This window comes from Cololabis saira, chromosome 19 (genome assembly GCF_033807715.1).
Source record: "Cololabis saira isolate AMF1-May2022 chromosome 19, fColSai1.1, whole genome shotgun sequence".
Classification (NCBI taxonomy): domain Eukaryota; kingdom Metazoa; phylum Chordata; class Actinopteri; order Beloniformes; family Belonidae; genus Cololabis; species Cololabis saira.
The window spans coordinates 25,821,022-25,844,517 of NC_084605.1; the positions used below are offsets into that span (position 1 = coordinate 25,821,022).

At 41.2% G+C, this 23,496-nt stretch overlaps 1 protein-coding gene across 1 annotated transcript; it reads right to left on the minus strand.

The window, feature by feature from the left end:
- Window positions 1–306: 306 nt before the first annotated feature.
- On the minus strand, window positions 307–21,602 carry ubald1a (UBA-like domain containing 1a). The gene is given in 4 exon segments (XM_061708376.1): window positions 307–2,516; window positions 2,518–2,652; window positions 20,736–20,795; window positions 21,299–21,602. Coding segments are annotated over 4 exon segments (492 nt in total). The 5' UTR covers window positions 21,407–21,602; the 3' UTR covers window positions 307–2,327.
- Between the last annotated feature and the right edge of the window lie 1,894 nt (window positions 21,603–23,496).

Sequence of the window (23,496 nt, forward strand, 5' to 3'; positions counted from 1 at the left end):
ATTTGGCCTTTCATCTGTCGCCCTCTCTCGCTTTGCTGCAGAAGCTTACGGCGGATCGGTTGGTTTTCAGAGCCAGATGGAGGAACTGAAAAGGAGCTTTTGAGTGCGAGACCTGACCCGGCGACTGCGTTAGCCCCACCTGAGCGAACGGTGAGCCGAGCTGGAGATTAGGATGCGTCCGTCATCTGCCGCCGTCGCTCAACACACTGCTCCGGTGACACGCGTGGAGCTCTTCACTGTGTCACGGTCAGGAGGCCAAAGGAAAACTCAAATAACTCTGCAATCAACTCCATCAAACCATCCAGAATAGGTTGACATACAATATTTATTTAGGTTCACAAAAATGATAAGTTAATTATCAGGTAGTCCACAAATATTGTGGGAATGGTCTCATACAGTCATACAAGGGGGGGAACATACATGAGAAACCATTTAGGAACAGGCCCACCCAGAAACGCTCTGATTTAACAAAATAAAGTATGAAGCATGGAGAGGGATGAATTCAAACATTAGTTTAAACTAAAAGAATGAAAAGGAAGTTGGTTACTTTTTCATTATTATATCCATTTTCCTAATGATCTTATTCTTACAAAAAAAAACTCAGCTATTCAAAATATCTCATCTCCTCTTAAACGTTCTTCTTTGATCAATGTAAAAATAATCCAAAGGGGACGAACTAAAAAAGGGGTGCGAACCTGCATTTAACATATTGCCATATATCAGGATTATCCCTCAGCAGTATCAATGCACCAAAGACTGATCTCAGCTAGAAATGCTGTAAAAACCCTCCACCGCCCAGGATCTGAGGGGCCTTACACTGTATGCTGTATGTCTGAAAGTAGTTTGTAGTGTCCCCAATCGGCCCGCGGGGGGCTTCCTGAAGCTGCGTCCCACCCGAGTTTCTCTTTTTGAGAAACACTGTCCCAGTTTTGTCTTCTCACAAAGACATCTACTCCGCTTCCTTAACTTTTGGGAATGACACCCCCACCCTCACCCATGTGCCCCCCGAAGCAAGTCTCGACCTCATGTCTGTTTGCTACAAAAAAAATGTTCCTTGGTATGAACATGTCATGCAAAGTGGCAATTCTGTTCAACAAACACAGAGTTTTGTTTGTTTTTTTAATTTGCCGCCGTTTTTTTATCTACGATTCAGTCTTTCAAGGAAAAAAAAAACGAAACAAAAACAAAGATCAACCTGAAGTCCCACCCACTTTCAAAGCCTCCTCCATAAACCTTTTTTAACAAAAAAACGAAACATTTAGCATTATAAACGATACTATATGAAACAATGATTTCTCATTTCTCTTGTAATAACCCAAATCTCCAGAAAAAAGTATAAGAGTTGACAGCTGTAGTCAGAGCCCACGTTTAAAACTGTGTCAGGAAAAGCTGTTGCTGCAGCGAGGATCAGTTAGAGTGGCTGCTGCCTTTAAGAAATAAACCTTTAAAAACGTTGTCCTGCGTCGGCAACAGTTGGTTTAAGAAGAATCCCTGATTGGCTGAAAGAAGTCAGGTGACCACCGAGTGAGGTAAGAAAAGTCCCAACTTTTGACGATGGGGATGACAGTGTGGAGGTGTTTCTTCTAAACCCTAACGTGTCTGTCTGTCTGTCTGTCTGTCTGTCTGTGTGTGTGTGTTGTATGTGAGTTTGTGTATACATATATAGATGTGTGTGTTTACATTTCGATTACAAATCGACCAACCGCTCACATACATCCACAGTCATGCGTGTGATGATTTTTGAGTCAATCTAAACCATTGCTTTGTAAGTTCCTCTCTCCTCATGCAGCACAGACGGTCGCAGAAACACACGAGACCAGTGGCTGAAAAACACTGGCTGAAAAGATGGTCCAAAAAAAAAAAAAGAAAGAAAAAAACAACCCTAAAACAAAAAAAAAACTGAAGTTTGCTGCCTTGTATGTCCTTGAACATCACATAAATCCTTGGGCATGACATTTTTTTTTTTTTTTTTTCATTTCTGTTTTTTTTTTTATAGTTCAATAGTATTTCTTTTATCTATGCATTTACTTAGGAAAAACTTACAAAGATTTCAGTTGCTCTCTTATTACTATGTGTGCGTATCTTTTTCTATTTTTGTATTGATATTTGCATTGGTTTTTCTCCTCTTCTTTAATTGTCCACAATGAGTTTTTCTTTGCGTAGACTTTCTTCCTGGATCATTCACTTTTTTTTTTTTATAGGGGAAAAAAAAAAAGACCCATTTCTACCCATTATCATCTCCCCTCCCCCCTCCCCCCACCCCATCACCCGCTTCCCTCCATCTCCGCGGCGGAGGGAGAGGGGCCTGTTAAGTCCCTTGCGGCCCTTCATCTCTCAGCCTCCATGGCTACGCTAGCCTTCTGCTCGGCGCCTGTGTGCGGGTTGACTCCCATGGGCCAGGCTTGGCAGGGCTGCGTGGGGGGCTGCCCCTGAGTCCAGAGTCCCTGTGGAGGTCCCAGCGGCACGTTAGGTACATTTGGTGAGATCCCCCAGCCGCCGACCTGAGGGGGAGGGGGGGGAGGTGGCCATGGAGCCCGCCATGGGGCTGCCGCCGCTGCTGTTGAAGCTCTCGGACGCCTTGAGCCGGGAGAACATGGTCAACGCGTCCGGGAAGTTGGGGGGCGTCGCTGGTGTGTTGGCTGGGGTGCACATCTGAGGACAGAGAGATAAAAACTCATGTTAATGTCCATCCATCCATTTTCTATACCCGCTTTATCCTTTGCAGGGTCAGGGGGGTCTGCTGGAGCCTATCCCACCTCATCACAGGCGAGAGGCAGGGGGTCACCCTGGACATGTTGCCAGTCCGTCGCAGGGCCACATATACACAAACAACCAGACACACTCACACTAGGGCTGGGCGGTATGGACTAAAAAATGTATCACGATAATTTCTGGCATTTATCCCGATAACGATAAAAATGACGATAAAAAAAATACCAATTCAACTCCACCTTTGTAACTATAAATCTATCACCACATTCAGTCTTTGGAGCTTTGGATACTAAATGCTACTAAACTACACCAATTAAATTGAATTAATAAAAACCAATTAAATGAGTTACACCTGTACTGCAAAACTGTAATGACTCAGATCCGCCATGTTTGTTACACAAAAACCTCATCAACCGGAATTTTTCTTTCTTTCCGGCTCATTTCCTTCTTTCCTTCCTTCCTTCTTTTTTCCCTTCCTTCCTTCTTTTTTCCCTTCCTTCCTTCCTTCCTTCCTTCCTTCCTTCCTTCCTTCCTTCCTTCCTTCTTTTTTCCCTTCCTTCCTTCTTTTTTCCCTTCCTTCCTTCTTTTTTCCCTTCCTTCCTTCCTTCCTTCCTTCCTTCCTTCCTTCCTTCCTTCCTTCCTTCCTTCCTTCCTTCCTTCCTTCCTTCCTTCCTTCCTTCCTTCCTTCCTTCCTTCCTTCCTTCCTTCCTTCCTTCCTTCCTTCCTTCCTTCCTTCCTTCCTTCCTTCCTTCCTTCCTTCCTTCCTTCCTTCCTTCCTTCCTTCCTTCCTTCCTTCCTTCCTTCCTTCCTTCCTTCACACACACGTACGTTATGCATGGATTTAACGCAGAACCATAAATCATCTTTACACAAAAACATCACCAACGGTAATTTATCGTTTTATACCGCGAGATGACAAATTCTTACTGTGGGGAATTTTTTTGACGGTTTATCGTGAACGGTAAAATATCGCCCATTCCTAACTCACACCTACGGGCAATTTAGAATAATCAATTAACCTACTACTTGCAAACTCCACACAGCAAGGCCCCTGCCGGGCCTGGGAGTCGAACCGGGAACCTTCTCGCTGTGAGGCAACAGTGCTAACCACCAAACCACCTCAAATTAATGTGACAGTTTAATATTTCTAGCATCCGAGTCTATCTACAGATGCACCTCACACCACTGAACATTTTTAAGCTTGCAAGTTTAATTTCTGACGTTGGCAGCAAATGTAATTTATGGGTTAAGTTGATGCCTATCAGTCCGGACTGCACCAGGGTTCACTCAGCACGGAGAGCCTAATACGACTTGGTCTTGTGACTGCACCACTTGAGTTTTATTGCGACTGCTATCAGAGGACACATTGGTATTTCCTCCCTGTGTTTTTCACTGAGCAAGTTTTTCCTTTTAATAGTTGACCCGATGTATTCGTATCAAAGCAGTCCTAGTGGAAAACGTTGTCTACGAAAACCACAGTTACTGCGAGTGAAACGCAGCGCTATAAAACTGAAACTCCTTCACATGAGGCCAGCAGGCTGTTTAGTGTAACTGAAGGGAAATGTAGGGGAATCCCAGCCCCTCGCTGCTTCCTGCAGAGGGTCCGGAAGATCACGTAACACTTCATATAAATCCACATCCTTCTTCTATAAGATGCTCTTAGCTGAGCACATAAACATGCTTCGTGGATACACACAAACAGAAAAACAGCCATGTGTAAAGGAAATCTCTGCACTGTATCCCTCTGACTGATTCTCCCTTTTTTCACCCCGAGATTGTTATTTTCCTGCTGTGAGAGTTGTTTTCAGTCCCACGTAGAGCACAAACTGTGCACCTGTGTGCTAAAACAACACTGAAGTGACCACCGAGTGGCCAACGGGCCACGCAAACAACCTGTTTGGTTATTAAGAAATAATAAGCTTCTTCCATGCCGCCTGCTCAGCCTTCTTCCTCCTCCGTGTCCAAGTCGGAAAAACAACAAGCTACTGTATTCCAGGGGGAAACAGAGATGGAGCCACCTTTAGCCAGAAGGGTTGGCGTTTAAAACATAAGAGGCTGGACCGAGAGGGCAGGGCAGGGCAGGTATCGACATGACTGACTATCCCTGAATCTGTGGCCTCAACAATGGAAGAAACCAACCTGGCAACGCGCAGGAGTGGGATTATGCAAGATCAAATGTACTTAAGATTCAAGTACAATGGCCATAACAGTGTTTGCTTTCAAATGAAATCAACTTCCATGTCGTCCCATTTTCATGTCCACACCTGCACGCCGTTACTTCAGAACTTACATTTCCCTCTCAACCATTTTGAAAGATTTTTTTTTTTTCTTAAACAAAGCAGTTACAATATGTCCAACTAGGGCTGGGCGATTAATCGAGATTTTAATATATATCGATATATTTTCAAACGCGATATGGCACGAGACAATATCGTTTATATCGATTTAAATTTTTTTTAATTTTTTTTATGATTTTGATATAGCTTATTTTGTGACAAATTGACTTGAATGTTTTATTTGAGATTTGCACAACTGTCAACCTCAGTGGAAAAGTCTGCCTGTTTACATTGTATTAATTGCACAGTGTATTTTAATTTAATTGTTATGCAGGAAAGGGATATTTGTTTTATTCAAAAATCATTTTTATTCTATATATGCAGGCAGTTTATTTTTATTTCATTTGTTTTATACATTTTGATATTGTGCAGACCTCTGTTAATAAAAGGTACCTGTGTGACATTTGGCACGAGGCTTTGTATTAAAACTGACTGTTTTTTTAAGGGTTTGCCTCAGAAAAAAATGAAGCTAACAGAGATGCTATGTTATAATGCTTTGGGGGAAACCCCAATTAAGGCACAGAAAAAATATCGAGATATATATCGAGTATCGCCATTCAGCTAGAAAATATCGAGATATGACTTTTGGTCCATATCGCCCAGCCCTATGTCCAACTAACATTTGTTGTGTGGTTTCATTAAACTTTTTTCCTCTTCGAGAGAGGGGAACTTCTCAAAACGGAGCGTCACCTGCTCCAGGAATCATCTATGAGGAACAGCGGCTGGGCTGCCGTCCAACAAGATAAAAGAAACATTAACTTGCTGAAGAAAAGGAAAAAAAGAGCTGGAAACAACATTCCCTCTGCTGACGCTGACTCCGGTATCTAATCTTCTTTGGGCTGCATCACCCAGGATGTGCACGCTGTGACACAGCTGCGGATCATGAGCAGCCCTTACAGAAAAACAACTATGACGGGAATATCACTCATCCCTCGGGGGTGTAAGCAAACCACCTTGCCCCCTAAAAGTGCTGCGGCTCGCAGCATTCGGTCTGCAGCCGGGCCGGGCCGAGCCGGAGGTTCTGTTAGGAAACGTGAGCGTGCCCACTGTGCGCTCTGTTAGGAAACGCTGGCTCATGTCTCTGAGGCCGCTTCCTGCAGTAAAGAGACACCCTGGAATGCTGGAGTGACCTCTGTGATCCTTCTTGTTCTTTGTGAGCAGCCGTGGATGTACCGGTTAGATTTCTTCAGCCCCCTGATGAGTTTGTGATCTCTGAAACTACACATGAGGCCTTCTGTCTCTGTGTCCGCAGAAGCAAATAAATATAAGGCTGCAAACGCTGACGTGTGACTTTCTAGCTCCTCTGTGTCCTTTACATCTTCCTTACTCATCCATAAAATTATACCCGGATAAGCGGGTACTAGGGATGGGCGATATTTTACCGTTCACGATAAACCGTCAAAAAAATTCCCCACAATAAGAATTTCTCATCTTGCGGTAAAAAACAATAAATTCCCGTTGATGACGTTTTTGTGTAAAGCTGATTTATGGTTCTGCGTTAAATCGACGCAGAAGGAAGGAAGGAAGGGAAGGAAGGAAGGAAGGAAGGAAGGAAGGAAGGAAGGAAGGAAGGAAGGAAGGAAGGAAGGAAAGAAAGAAAGAAATGAGCCAGAAAGAAAGAAATGAGCCAGAAAGAAAGAAAGAAAGAAAGAAAGAAAGAAATGAGCCAGAAAGAAAGAAATGAGCCAGAAAGAAAGAAAGAAAGAAAGAAAGAAATGAGCCAGAAAGAAAGAAAGAAAGAAAGAAAGAAATGAGCCAGAAAGAAAGAAAGAAAGAATGAAAGAAATGAGCCAGAAATAAAGAAAGAAAGAAAGAAAGAAAGAAAGAAAGAAAGAAAGAATGAAAGAAATGAGCCAGAAAGAAAGAAAGAAAGAAAGAAAGAAAGGAGCCTGAAAGAAAGAAAGAAAGAAAGAAAGAAAGAAAGAAAGAAAGAAAGAAAGAAAGAAAGAAAGAAAGAAAGAAAGAAAGAAAGAAAGAAAGAAAGAAAGAAAGAAAGAAAGAAAGAAAGAAAGAAAGAAAGAAAGAAAGAAAGAAAGAAAGAAAGAAAGAAAGAAAGAAAGAAAGAAAGAAAGAAAGAAAGAAAGAAAGAAAGAAAGAAAGAAAGAAAAATTCCCGTTGATACGTTTTTGTGTAACAAACATGGCGGATCTGAGAGCGAGATAGATTTATAGTTGAAAAGGTGGAGTTGAATTTGTATTTTTTTTTTTTAATCGTCATTTTTATCGCTATCGGGATAAATGCCAGAAATTATCGTGATACATTTTTTAGTCCATACCGCCCATCCCTAGCGGGTACAAACACACACCTGGATTCGGCTAAAAATCCAAACATATTTTTATGCCGCAGCCTCCTATCTAACAGTAAACCAAAGCAGGAAACAGAAACAAGAACGAGAGGAGCTGATAAAATAACAAGGCGCATATTTTTACATCTCCGGGAAGGACTGTTTTGTCTTCGCAGAGGACCTTGGACACAGTCAGAGACGCAGACGCCATCGACCCGGGGGGACGAGGATCTGGTTCAACAACTCAGCGGCCGTCTCCGTCTCTAGCAGGACGTCTGAGTTTGGGTTTGGCTGCTTATCAGGGAGCATCGCAACTCCAGCAACATGCACCATCAGCCAAAACTTGTAGGAGCACGGACAGGCAGTGCAATACAACAATCTGCTTGGAAAACCTGCTTCCTGGCACTGACAGGAACCTTATTTCGACACTTAGCAACTATCTAAACCCCATCCATCTTATCTTTCACTCCCAGACTAATGAGAGACATTTACAGGATATATATTACATCCGCTATTACTATGAATCAGTTATTGATTTTAGGAGCACTAGACATTGTTTTGTCTGCATTTTCTAAATGTACCCTCCATATAATAACTCGTAGACTGCATATAGAAACGACTACTCTAGGATTAATTATCTCTTTCTGACACTTGATATCCATAAGGAATTATACTTAAAATGACCACCAGTAGGAGGAATCAATTAAATGAATAGGCTTTTACTGATTAATGGCGAAACTATCAATTTGGTATCTCAGAGAAGTTGGTTGCTTTTTAAATAATAATATATTTTGTTCAAGTTTATTGTGAAAGTCAGTAGTAATGATTTTAAGGTTTTAAAATCTGGCTTTATCTTTCAAAACAGCCAACTTTGTCCAAACTGTATCCAGAATATGATTACAGCACAAACTACTGAGCCGACCTCAAGAGAAACGGCTCCAGAGACTAAAAGCATCACTCAGGTGCAGCAAACCAAGGAAGCAGGTTACCGTACGTGTTCTGCCGGATTGTAGCACATTAACTCAAAACAACAGTGAAAACATTGCAAAACCAGAGGCGAGTGTTATGACACGCACCAAATCCAACTGAATCTTAAACAAGTAATGTGCAACTGAACTGAAACAAGACTGTTAACGTTTCATTTGTGAATATTCAAACCCGTCTGCACACGTACAGTGTGGACTGTGTCTGCGAACATGGACGTTAACAAGCCGGCGGGTTATTTGGCAACAAAGAAACAAAAGGAAATATACTCACAGAAATAAAAAAAAACGAACTATACATATTGCAAATGGTATGTTGTATTCAAAGCTAGCAGCCGGGCAGCATATAGAACAGGGGAACAGAGGTCTAGTCATTCAGTGAGGATATACAGATGGTGAAACGGGGAATAACAGACAGCAAGAGGCCACTTGTGTTAAAAAACACAGCCAACAGAGAGGAGTTGCCATGGGGACGGTTGTTTTGAGGAAGCAGCACAGATCTCCAGTGGACGGGACGGGGATGAGGCGGTGGTCAAAGCGGCCTCGTCTCCGTGCGCCGGGGCCGTCCCGTAGACCAGCGTCCGCTCTGAGCACGCCTGTCGTGAGCTGACCATAAACGTTTAACACTCCTCTGTTTGTATGCATGCATGCATGCGCGCGTGTGTTTGTGTGCAAACACAGATGAGCTGAGCTATTTCCAGCCCAAACGAAGACATTCCACAAAAATATGAAGGGTGTGCATGTGGCAGGCTGGAAAGAGATGCTTTCTGTCCAGCGCAGTTGTGCAGAGGATCTAGTTACCTCTCATGAACGTAAATGAGCTTCTTTGTGTAATGTTTGCCTCAGTGCTCTCTGGTTTCCAATTAAGTTAAATAGAAAGAATTCCACATTGACTAAAATTCACATTTATACCCAGATAATTACCGTTGTCCAGCTCCAGCTACCGTTATTACTTCAAGCACTCACCCATACTCAAATAACAAGTAGAAAAATTAAAACAAAAAAAGCCAAGACAGAGACACTTACAAAAGAAGGATTAAAATGTTCTAGCCAGTCTAATCATTTCTAAAACAACATTTAGAGGTTAACCAAGCATTTTTTTCCCTCCTTTCTCTTCACCAAACATTAGCGGGATCCCACGACATGTCTGTTTTCTCTCTCTCCTCTATCTTTCTCTAACTTCCATCTTCCTGCCTTCCCCTCCACCTCCCTTCTGTTGGACTTGTTGGGCTCTGTTCACACTCCGGGTGCCAGCTCTCGAAGGAAGCTGCGCTCAGAGATCTGTGAGACACGAAGAGCAGAATTTTCTGACCTCACTGGAAAACTTGACTTGCTTTTTGTCCAAATGTGCACTAATAGCAGACAGACAGTGGCAGGATGTAGTACTTTACAGATTTAATACTCTCCATCACAAATCTGAATATATATGTCTGGTTAGCATAAACTTGTGATAGATAAACTAAAATTAACTGCTTAATTTACAAATAATTACACGGGCATTGTCACAAATTGTCATTGCAATCGATTTAATTTTCCTTTGGATATTAATGAAGTATCTTTGAATTGAATTTGAAGTGTGTGAGATTTCTTCCACTTATTTCAGGCAGCTGAACAGGCTCCACCTTAGCCAGAGTTTGATTCAGCAGTAATGAGGATCTGTTCTTGTCCTCTGATAAAATACCAAGAAAAAAAAAAAAAAAACTTGAAATGAACTGTACTAAAGCTGCTCAACAGCTTCCAGTAAAATGTATCAATGGGCAAAGCTGGCTGACTGATGAAAAAGTATTTCAGTGTAAAACACATTAAATGAGGACAAAATTCAGAATCGGTGCGTGAAAATTAAGAACACCCATAATTCAGCAGTTTGTAGAACCACCTTTAGCATCAATATCTTGAAGTGATTGCGTATAAATTCATCTGTCTCTGACATTGTTGAGGAGAGATTTTGGCCCAGTCTTCTTCATAACGTTGCTTCATTTGAGAACAGTTCGTCGATATTTGTTTATCCACAGCTCTCCAGGTCCCACTGCAGTATTTAACTGTATTGCAGCCTGGACTTTGACTGGGCCGCTGCAACACTTTGAATCTTTTCCTTTTCAGTGTTCTTTGGATCATTGTTTTGTTGCATCACCCACTTACAAATCCAATTACAATCTTCAGCTGCTGGACAGATGGCCTAACATTTGACTCTATTACACCTCGGTATTTAGAGGAGTTCATGGTCAGCTCGGTGACTGCAGGGTGCCCAGGTCCCGTGGCTGGAAAGCAAGTCCGATCATTACTCTTCCACCACTGTGCTTGGGAGACGTGTACCGATACTGCTTTTGGTTTCCACCAAATGTGTCAGTGGGCGTTATGGCCAAGCATCTCAATGTTGGATTTATCTGTCCAAAGGACACTGTTCCGATGCATACAACTTTGCAAACCTAAGCCATGATTCCATGTTCCTTTTATAGGCTTTTCCATGGCAACCCTCCCATAAAAACTCAGTTGTGTAGTCTTTTTGTAATTTTACCTTCAAGCTAACATTAAACGTATTAACCGAGGCCCGCAGTCTCTTCTTTTTTTGACCTTGCTGAGGCATGCACCACTGACAGGGCTGGTTTTTAATTTTTTTCCCATTTATAAATAATCCTTCACTGTAGAATGACTCCAAACTGTTCATAAATAACAGTATAATCATTCCTAGATTGATGGAGTAAAAAATATTTGACGGATCACTGCTGATGTCATTCCTCCTTGTCCTTGTGTTAACATACACCTGAACTTTTAGTTAATCTGAAGATAGCCTTCTTCATAAGCACCACTGAGAAGTTAATGGGGCAAACAGTTACAGTTTTCCTTCTGAGCATGAAAGGAAAATGCCATTCCAACCTCTTAATACTGCAGGCCTCCTAACACTTTAAAGAATGCTGCAGAGCTTTGTCATCCCTGACAATTAAAATATAAGTGACGGATGTTGCCCAATCAAATAATGTTTTTGTAGCAGGAAAAGAATGGATATAAATAAAGCAATACCCATGACTTGAAACATGAGACTAAGAGTAACACATGAAATGTCTCCTAAGAACATCGGTTTCCTGGCAAAGATTATGGACCTTTGTTTAGTTAAGGTTACGGGAAAAGTTCTTGGAAGTGTTTGCTACGACATGCTTCCCAAAATCTTCAATCGCAACAGATGTAAGTTGACCAAAACTATTCCCAATAAACATAGAACTAAAATACTTTGTCATTTAGGGCTTTATTTACTGGTAATTTGGTTGACAGAAAAGCAATACATTTATCAGTTTGCATCTTAAAAAAGTAAATTAATAAATAAATAATTTTAAAATGAAGAGTTACAAACAATGGGGGGGGGGGGCATAATTGCAGAACGAAAATCTTCTGGAAAAGCTGGCTAAAACAAAAATGTTTTACGCAGAGGAAAGGAAAATAAAGCCTTGAGTGCTGAACAGATGCTTGGTGTGTTAACAGTACATGATTGTGCCTGCCTGTTAAATGTTTAAATAGGGAGTGTTCTTATGTGTAACCAAGCACTGCTTTTTGTTTTGAAACTGCAGCTCCTTATGTAGATCCCAATGCAACCGTAACTGACTAACAAAATGCACCATTGTGATTATAAAAGGGAGAATTTGTATAACACTTAAAGCAAAACAGTTAGGAGCGATTACTTGCTTGAGCAGAAATATCAGATTAATTTAATACAATTTCTTCCTGATTAAAATTGAGACCTAACAGGTAAAGGTAAATTTATATATATGGTCTTGTATGTATGAAATGGCAGTTCTTACATCTTTTTAAGTACGGTAATGTTAATCATTAAGCCCTTGAAAATTATCCAATGTTTTCAGGCATTTAGTAAACCTGCAGATTTGCTGTTTCAACATAACATTTGACCATTTGGAAACAACTGTCTTATGAAACTACTGATAACACAGAACAAACATCGAAATCTCTGGCTTTGCATGTGAACAAATAGGCAAAACCTCCACCAGAGCTGCAGACACTTTCAGATACAAACCCAGCAAAGCCTCCAGGTTCTGATTGCTGTGCAGGAAGAAATGCCGTCCCTATACACCTGCACAGGAATTCTGGCACAAAAATGTTTTGCTGCATCAACATGATTGCATGAACCTTAAACCAGACAAGCAACTTGCTTCTCCTGTATTTTATCACCATCAATGAGGTGACAGTCAACCTGCCTTCTGATTGTTGGGGCTCATCATCAAAAGTGGCCGCTTCTCTCCTGAACTAAATAAAGGCAGCCAACAGGTGCTGCTGTATGTTTCAAGTGACCATCAGCCCCCTCGTCACCCATGACCCGTCACCCGGCTTGTGGCAGCTGAGCTGCAGAGTCCGTGCATGCCGATGTTCCAGTTAATATTGTAAACACGAATGGATAGTGCTCAAGAAAAACACGATGGATCATTAACTAGACTGCATTTTTGAATGTTTTATGGCACTGTATAATACAAGACGAGGAATAACAGCATAACCTATGACAGACTTTACTGCGGGGAAAAAAATACAGGAACAGAAAGATAAGTAAACATTCATAGAAAGGATAGGAGAACTGTGAATGTCCACATAACTGTTAACAGACTATAGGAATGAAGTGTCCCTCTTGTATCTTTAAAAGAAAAAAAAATAGAGCTTTGGCCAGTGAAGGGGTAACAGGCTGGCAAAGAAACTACTAGACTAAAGGTCATAATGACGAAAACAGCAGGTTCAGCTTGCCAAAAACATCCTTTTTTGAGGCTGCAAGTCTTTTCTTTTCTTTTCCTCACTTCACAGGCTTGGCAGCTTTCAGTTTCAGTATGAACGCCATCTTATATGGGTTTAATTTAAAACCAAAATTACACATCACAGGGTGGCTGTTAGAAAGGGGAAGTAGTGCACATGACAATAAATAGATTGTTCAACTGAAAAACCAAAAAAGGAGAAATAGAAATGTTTAAGTAATAACGGTATCAAACAGAGCCACTTTGTGAGAATCCGCCCTGGGGCAGATACAGCCCCCTTTCACAGCCGTTTCCATGGCTACTGAACATGCCGAACCAATCGCGATGGGGCGGGCTCATAAAGGAGCATCACAGTCCCTAATCAAAACAACCAAGATGGCTGCCGTCACATACTTCAGTCTGCTGACTGGTTGTGTATCTATCCATCAGTGTCCTGAGGCAATATTCTGCACCATTTATAGTGCTGATGGCATTCATAGATAAACCCAGAAGAACCAGACTAATTCCGTTGAAGAGAAAAATTATTCAAATGGCTGGTTAGGCTTGGTTGTAATTAGAAACCAAATAAAGGAACTGAAGAGCAAGACGAGGATTACAGTCAAAGGTCATGAATGGGAGTCAGGTAAGGGATGGACACGGCACTGAGTGGTGATAGTGCAGGAATAGTAGGACTAAGTAGCAGTGAGAGTACATAATAAGCTGACCTGAGCCTGACTGAAGTGGCACAGCCAACCTGGGAGACCTGGCCAGGGACAATCTGACAACATTGCGTTTATGCAACGAGGTTCCAACGTGCTCCTTAAGTTTCATCAGCCACACGAGTAACCCTCATGTGTATCTGTAAGTGTACACTCCGAGTCCAAGAATCAGTGTGAAACCCAATCTAACTGCACCACTCATAAACACATCTGCTCCTTGCAGTCCTCCCACATAGAGTCCAATTCCCTGAATCCCTTGAGCCAAAATTCCTGTGTGTGTGTGTGTGTGTGTGTGTGTGTGTGTGTGTGTGTGTGTGTGTGTGTGTGTGTGTGTGTGTGTGTGTGTGTGTGTCTCCGTGCTGCTTTGTGTGTGTGGTTAGGGTTCTGGGAAGCTGTGCTCCTGGAAACATGCAGGGCAACATGCTGGAACATGCAGAGCGCAGGCCAAGCCTCTTCAGATGTGGCTAAAAGGCTGGCGCGGCCCAACATCACTCTGGTACAGAAACACACGTCTACACACAACACAGATATCCACCAGAGAAGAATACACAGCCATTAACAGATCAAGGCACGATTAAGTCTGAAATCTGAGACGAGACATGCATACATATGGGATTGTGGTACATGTACATAAATAACTAAAAAAGAAAATCACAAACAATGGCTGGAAATACTTTGGATTACCCTCTTTGCACTTATTATTATTATTATTATTGTTGTATCTTCTACACAAATCAAGCACCACCCAGCTTTTAGGCCACTGCACCCTAAAAACCAGTCCCTTCCTTTGTTTTTAAATCCTTGCTGATTTTAAAAGGCACTATTAATGTATCCATTATTAACTTCAGTTAGCCTTACTCAGTCTCCAACACTGTGATGATGAAGGGATAAAGGTTGAGAAATGTCTGCAGTTGTCCGTGTCATCACAGCTTGATTTATGAAGGTAATTATACCTCTGCTCTTCTGCATCAGCACACCACAAACACAACTCGGAGAGACGAGGGCTTACATGGATGAGAAAAGTTAGGATTTGGAAAAAAAAAATCCTTTTTTGTAAGCCACACCTGGACACCCAAACCGAATGTTTGTAGTTACCAAAAACAAACCATCAAACGAAGATACAAAGACACCAGACTAAGCCCTCGTCCTTTCTCCACTTGGGTGTTCACATTGCCAGGAAACAGCATTTTAACAACTTCACGCCTTCTTTTAACACCACCCAGCAGCACCCTATACTCTTCTTCTACGTCACCCATGCTTAGCTTGTCTGAGCTGAACGTTGCCCTTCTTGACCTCTGTTTCATTCAGCTACTGCGTGAAGCTTGAGTCAAATGGCGATTATAGCACCATAAAAGGTGATCACTCAAACCCAGAAGCTTGAAGTTTGTTTTTACTGTAACATAACTTGCAACATACATGTCAGGACGAGGCGCATTCAAGAGCAGATATAAAAGAATGGTGTTCTCTGAAGGATTTTAGTTGATGGATATGGACTTTTATACGTGTATTCAAGTTGTATTGAGACATTCTGACAGGAAAGTGCAGGACAGTAGCTCACGCAACACTGAACCCCTTTAAAGAGTCAGAATTTGTTTGCAACAACGTGTCATATTGTCATAACAACTCTCATTGACATGTCAAGTATGCTGCAGTTATGAAAAATAAATCAGCAGTGGAATATTGCTTTATACATCTTTCAGCATATTGAACAAGTGGCATTATAGCAATCTCAGATTAGCCTCTTACTTTTAAGGGTTTTATTGTTTTATTATAGTGCTTTCAGTAAGAAGCACAGCTTTTATCAGCTGAGAAAAAGTGTATCTTTCAGGTCACCTGAAACAATGTTTTACAGCCACTTCTCTGCTGGCGGCTGCGTGTGACAGGGGTGTGAGGACAAGCTACAGATCTAAATCACTGCAGCGGACATTCAGTACAGATTTAGTTCCTTTTATATTTATTTATTTATTTATTTCGTGCATGGTGGTCAATCTACACACCCATGACCGAAAAGGAGCAGGATGAAGACAAGTCTTATTTTACCTGCCCCTTATTAAATACCAAAACAAAAAACAGTCAATGTAACCAATATTTACAAAAATATACACTTAAATAGAACCAACCACATATATTAATAATACTGCTTAAGTCCCAGTCTATTCATGATCATATAACTTAAATATTTTATCTTTATACATTTTTTTTAACCTAAGTAAATTTGTGCATTCCTTTAAATCATTCTGTAGATGATTGATATATGATTCAGGCCCGATATAAAGATAAAAGAAGGAGTAATGTTATTACACTGAATCAAACCCCAAGGTTATGTCTTTATTTGTGTGGTTTAATTTTTTTCAAATGGGAAAGATTGTCTGCACTGCACTATAAACACATCACATGACCATCCGTGCCCACGTGCACACCCAGGCGCTGTCATTCCCAAAAGTGGCATTCCATGTTTATGGAATATCCGTCATCAATCTTTGCTTCACATTGATCTTCCTCCTGTGCATGTACATGGTTCGGTATTCCGGCACCAAGGACAACAAAGTCAGCATGCTTCCTGTTCCGTCTCCATATTGTTGTTTATACTGTCATTACGGTGGGTCTGTTTTGGTTTTCTTCCGGTTATGGTCATATAACAGACTCTTGTGACTCCGGGAGGAATAGTAGTGACCCAGAAGAGCAAATCAGGTCGTTATTCTGTGCTTGTTCTTATAGACTATAAAACCAAGGCAGGTTTGAACTCATAACTGTAGCATTGAAACTCAAACTTGTGCAACAATGTCTGACAAATATTATCAACACGTCCAATTGTTATCAGATTGGATCAATGATGGTGATTAACACCATATTATATATATATATATTTTTTTTTTCTCTATATTCTCAAGAAATGCTTAGCATTATAAAAGAATAAATATTTTCCTTCTGCCACGCCAGCGTGCGTCATCTCCTTGCCTCTCTTACTCATCGTGCTCAGTTTTAGTATATTTTTATACAGCCTTCTTTTACCTTTTCCTCTTTCTGACTTCAGACAATGGAGTGACCATGAAACGCAGACTAAAATACAGCCCACTGAGATGACATTGTTAACCAGCAGTAACTGACTTCATAGCAATGATGCAGTCCTGCCAAAATGACCACACACGCACACATCAAGGTGCAGGTCGGAGGAGTGCGGTCAGCGACATGTGCTGCTCCAGAACAGAGTAGATGGCGAGAAAAACAAGATATCATGCTCACAGAGTTCTACGTGAAACACAAAGGAGGTGCCAGATTTCTTTGCCAAGGGTTTTCTGAAAAGGAAAGCCTCTCTAGATTTCCTCCAACGCTCGTAAAAGCTGACAGAAATTACAGACATAAAAAACAAGTTTTTGTGGCTTAGTTTGTTTGCCTTCGAGCTTAGTCACATGATGGAATCACATGTTCCCAGACAGGAGCAGAAATCATCCAGCTGAGCTAACTTCCTGCTTTGTGGTCACATGAGGATTCATTCAATTTATTGTGGCTATATGTGACCCACTTGGAGAAAGATTAATCATGGAAACACTGATATCACTGTAAACAGTTTTATCCTTCTTGACTGTCTCTAAACTGTCCAGCCAAAAACATGTTATCTCAACTGATGATGATGATGATATTCCAAAGTAGCCCATGTGCACAAAAATATATCAGTTTACAGAAAATGTTACTCAAGAAACCATTTGGAGTAGTTCTCAGAAATGACCAATAATTTTCGATCAACTACTATCTTAAGGAGTGATAATACATAAAGTACCTCTAACAGCTGACATGACGAGTGTGTGATGGGATCTAATCACAGAATCAGATAAATGAAAGAACAGCTAGTGAGACATGAAGGAAAGCCTGAAGAGAAAATGTATAAATTGAAGAAAGTGGCAGGGTGGTGCATTCTTACTTACAGTGGCCCTATTTTTTCTGTGAAAGGGCCCATTTTGGGTCAGCGGGAGCATTGCATCTTGTAGGAATGTGTTGCGGGTTACAGTGTTTGTTTGGGCAGGCTGTGTGTGTATATGTGTGCAGAGAGAGAGCAAAAAAAAAAAAGGTATTTGACAGGGTGGGGTAACATAAAACACAGAGCAGGCTGGGCTTTGATTATGGCTTGGATGTCTATCGTGGAACAGAGATACAAGCTTCACTGAATTCATTCAAAAACACAAAGATAAAAACCCCAATCTGCTCAAAGCAGATAGTCCATATATCTGCCGGTGTCCACGCATCTCCTTGCTAACTGAAACAGTCTCTGTGTAGGTCACATATACAAAAATAAACAAGAGCCTGCACACGTCTTAGTAAAAAGAAATTTGCAGCATTACGTCAAATTTTACACAGGTAACAAAGCATAAATGATAAAAAGATCAAGACTTAAAAAAAGACTTGACATAGCTCAAAGGTTGTATTCTAACTCAGTGACAGCCTAAAAACCTCCCCAGCAAATCTTTGTTTTGAGAATAAACAACAGCGCTTTTGAAGCCAGGATTCATGTCTACTCCATGATGCCAAATATAGACAGAAAAGCAATTTGCAAAGCCACACTCGGGCTCACACTTTGTCTTTGGGCCTCAAAAAACAAAAGATAAACCTCTGAACAGTATCCATACACTGGCTGACCTACATGACATCGCAAACTGCCGCGCTGCCAAGGATTTCATGTCCACGGGCTATCGGCTGAGGCCACTGAGTTTGGGGTGAGGCTTGGAGCCAAAACACCAATCTCAAGGATGAGTTCAGTTTGTGTTGTGACACAAAATATTGATGCAACAGCACTTACAACAGAAATATTGCCTCATGTTTTCATGTTTAGACTGAGGAGAGACAGCATGGGGGAGGGCGAGAGTGAGGGGGTTAAGAATGAGCGCAAAGTGGATTAGATTTGTATACCGTAGAACATGGAGACCTGGTAAGCTGCAGGAAGGTTGGAAATGCTGCCCTACTGTAGTACCGTTGTGACGCCCACAAAACGCCCACATGCATGTGCACAAAATACAGATGCATGCATGTCAAGTGTGCAAACAAACACAAAGACAGAAATGTTGATCCATGCAAAAAAGGAAACGTGAACTTGTGATTACGGTACATAAGACTGCATGCATTAAAAAACAAAACAAAAACACATAGACGTTATGTTTTGTGACTGATTATCGGGCCTCTGCAGAAAGCCAGCCCTATTTGGCGACAGAACAAGACAGCTCTTGGCAAACCATTTACTCTCCAAATTAAAGTTAGACAGTTCATGAGCTAAATGGAAGCCCAATGCTGCTATTTACTGATGAGATTATAAAGAAAGCCTGCCTTCCTCTGTTACAAAAACACTGATAAAGATGTTTCAGCTCAGTGTAAATTGTTTCTCTGCTGACCAGTGATACTGACAGAAAGTGCAATGAAAAAAAAATTAAATCCAAGGCTAAAATTTTAAATAAAAGCAGAAAACAAACATGGAAGCAGAGCTTTGAACGAAAGCTGAAATAAATGACTGACAATTTCATCCAAAATCCCCCCCAGATCCATGTCAGCCACTTCCTGTGGGCAGCTATTGCAGAATCTCGCCATGCATGCAGCTGAAAACAAACATTTCTGTGCTTCCAAAAAAAGAGCTGCTGCTGAAAGAGCAAATACTGGCAGGATTTCAAGATGTTCAACCCCTCTATACCTCTGTCTCCTGCAAAAGCAGAAGAGTCCGGGTAAGTCTGCAATGAACGGTCTAGCTCTAACAATGTGAGTTGTGACATGGGAAGCAATAACCTGATCAGGGAGAACAGGCAAAATACCCGAAGCAAATGCTGCAAGACGTGGCTATATTTGTGAGAGGCAGCTGTCCACATCCTGGAGAGACGTCGTTTTTCTCTTACCCCAGAAACTGAGAGGCCCTTGCTTCCGCCATGCATCAGAAGTCATACAATGTTCAAGGACAGACCTGTCAAACGTCTCTATAGTTCCTGTTTTTCCCTTATGAATTACATTATTTCTATCTAATGTGAAGAATGTCACATTTGAGGAACAATTACTTTTAATTATGTGATTTAATTTTACAAAGCTATGAACATCAGAACATGTTTTTTTTTTGCTTTTTAAGAAAAACCCCAGATAACATGATGCAAGTTTCAAATGCCAGAACCCTCAAGTCGAAATGCAAAACAGCAGACACCCAATAACACTTAAAAACACCTAATAATGATTCTGCATCTAAAAAAAAACCGACCAATTCTCCCTAAAGTAAAAGAAAGGCAATGATTGTTGCATAGTGTTTGAAGAAAGTTGGCATGAGAGTCCACAAACATGTGCAGGCAACTTCACACACTAATGGCACACATTTCCTGTCGCTTAAAGAAGGAAATTATTCATTTGTTGTTTTTATTTAACTTAATGATGCATTCTATTTAATAATTATGATTAAGAACATACTATATTAATCTATCAAGTTTTAACCCACAGACATTTATATATATTTACAGGTAGCTAAAACTTCCTTTAAATTGAAATATATACATTTTTTTTTAAATACAGTAGTTTTGCTTGCAGTGAGTAATATGTCACCATAGTAACAGGACTTTTTCTCGAGCAAAATAATTCAGTACTCTTGACACTGCTGAATGCACACACAAACACACACTTGTGTGTGTGTGTGTGTGTGTGTGTGTGTGTGTGTGTGTGTGTGTGTGTGTGTGTGTGTGTGTGTGTGTGTGGAGGGGGGGTTGCTGCTCCCGTGCTGCATGCCTGGCTCTGTGTTTATTTCTGGAAGCTCACAACATGGCCGACATGTGCTTTGTTATTGTTAGTACAACATCATCTTTATCAGCTCATACGAGCTGTTCATGCCCCCCCTAAACAAACCCAAAAGAACACATTGTATTAACACACACTTTTACCTTGTCATGAGATTTAACGTTAATTCAGATGAAGATAAATCTATAAAGAGCGTAAGCTGCATGCTGTCATGACTCGGGTGTCGATGCACTCACCATTTGATGATGATGGCCATAAGGAATATTTGTTTCTTGAAAAAAGGCACTGAGGGCAGTCTAAAATAAAAACACAGATAATAACAATAACATCATTTTGAGTCGTGCAGGGGCATTAAACAAAGATAAAAGAGATTTGGGTTTACAAAGAGCCTGCTGCGAATACAATAATAATATATACCAATAATAAAAAAAATATATAATAATAAACATTACTGGTTCCTCGTAGACAAAACAATACAGCGGTCGTGTTTTATTGCGTAATAGTACTCGCCGGCCTCGCCTGTACGTTTCTGTCATGTGTCGGATTATAGTATTTAATCTAGAGGGAAGTTTAATTGGATATGCTTCGTCCTACTGGGTTACATTGTACTTCCAAACTGATTTACTACGGCTAACGAAATGATAAGATTTACTTTGAATGCAGAAATCTGGCCCGAGTCTCGGTTATGTAGCTCACAGTGCCGCTTTGTTTTGTAGTAAATTACAAATACGTGGAAATGAAAAAGTAAAGCGAGACAGCTGGGAGTCAATGGTTCCCCCTTTTCTCTTCTTTCTTTTACCTCGAACTGCCAGTGTGCCGCTTGCAGAAGCTGCTTCGCCTGGTCTGCCGCACAACCCGCCGTCAGGACGAACTGGTTAATCATGACTTGATGTTTGAGTTCATCCATTTTCCACGAAGCCCCGTGTCCTACTTGCGGCTGCTCTGCTCTGAGGCGGACTTTTGTTCAACCGTGTTTTTTTTTCCCCTCTTCCTTCTCTCTAGTTGTATTCCGTCTCTCTGACTCAGTCGTCCACCATTACAGCCGGTTGAGCAAACACAAATATTTACTGTAGGAGCGGTAGTGGAAGAGGGAGCCGCTGCGTGATTGACAGGAGGACGCAGCCAATCACGTGCGAGCATCGCTGGTGGGACTTGTGCCGCGTTCCATTTGTCCTCGGAAGTGGGGATTTCCAAGTTCCTAGTCGGAATTTTCAACTGGAACGCCCCTTGAAGTGGGATTTCCCACTGGGAAAGTGGGAGAGTCTTCGCCACCCCCGAGTTCACATTCCAAGATGGCTGCCCCGGTTGTAAACAGTAGAAGAGAGCTCTGTAAAAATTCGTAGCACTTCATTCTAGTTTTGGTCACACTAAATCAGTCGTATACAAGTAATATTCGGCATATATATGCTGCTATAGTGTAATTCACATTTTTCATGCGGTATATGCGAACTACAAACTTGTTTACCTACTTTGTAACTGGAACGCTGATAACTCGGCTGTGACGTCATTCCGAGTTCCGACTTCCGAGGTAAATGGAACGCAGCATTGTATGCCGCAAGCCGAGGGTGTCGGATCGCTCTTACTTTTAAAACGTCCGATTTTGGCGTTTATCCACAAATTTGACACATATCCATCATTCGCAGAATATTTCAATTGCAAATATTGTCCATTTTCTACATTTAACTCGTGGAAAAAAGGCAACAATTCCGACGGGAGAGTCCCAGAAGCCGTTTGTTTTGGACTACAACTCCCATGAGCATGCGCTTTGTTTGTAAAGCTCCAGAAGGTTGACTTTTGTGAATGACGGCCCCTCTCGTCCAATTCCCACACGCGCTGTGTCACTAGCTCGCCAAATATGGTAAACAAATCCACCATCACCAATAACAGCACTCGCAGTTAAATTAGGGTACAGCCGACAGCCGGGGGGAACAGTGCAGCATCGCCCATGCTGTGTCGCCAAAACACTGCTTTCTGTGTGTGTGTGTGTGTGTGTGTGTGTGTGTGTGTGTGTGTGTGTGTGTGTGTGTAAAACCCACGAGTGCCGCATCCTATCTGCACGTATCACTGAGGACTTCACATCCTCTTTTCTGTATTGAATCAGTAGCGGAATAAACTGTAAATTCATTGACTGATATTCAGATTTTTTTTTTCGACGGACGAAGACACCGTGTTCCCTTTTTATTACAGTCTCTGCATCATGTCCGTCTTTATCCACACGGCTTCTTTAAACCACTACTGTAAATACAAATACATTTATTGTGTCTTTAGTAAAAATAACAAGAACTCGAGGTAATGAACAGGCATCATTAATTTGAGATGGGGAACCATTTGACTTTGTTATTTTGCGTTCATGATACTTATGTTGGATTACAGTTGGCATTAAAAAAAACTATCAACATACACCTCAATGAATTCTGGGTAATTGTAAACTGTAAACATTGTAGTTTTGTTGCAAGCACAGCTGTTAAAGCAGAGTGTGGAAAAACGAGAGGAACTGGCGACACCTGCTGGTTCAAACAAGAACTGAAAGAAACATACAAGGTTATAAAAATGAGATTATTACTCACAGCAGATACACTCACCTACCACTTTATTAGGAACACCTGTTCAATTGGTTGCTAACACAAATATCTTCATTGGCCAAGGGCGAAACTTTAGTTTCAGAGGTGGGGGGGACACAAGTAGGATGGGTAAATTTGTGCGTGTAGCTGTAGCGTGGATGTGCAGTGTGGCTTTGTAAGACTATGTGTGTGTGTGAATGCGAACAATCAAACGATTTTAATATGCATTTACTTTTTTAGACACTTTTTAACTTTTTTTTTTTGCCTGTTTTGGGAAAATGCTGGATCTGCATTCTTGGCCAGGCTTGATTTTTCATTTTAGAAAGCTTGGGCACAGAAAAAACATAGGATTCCATTGACTCCTTGTTTATAATGGAGCCAAGGAAATTCACAGCACCACTTCTCTTGATCTTAAGGTTTTGTTGCTGAGATGCTG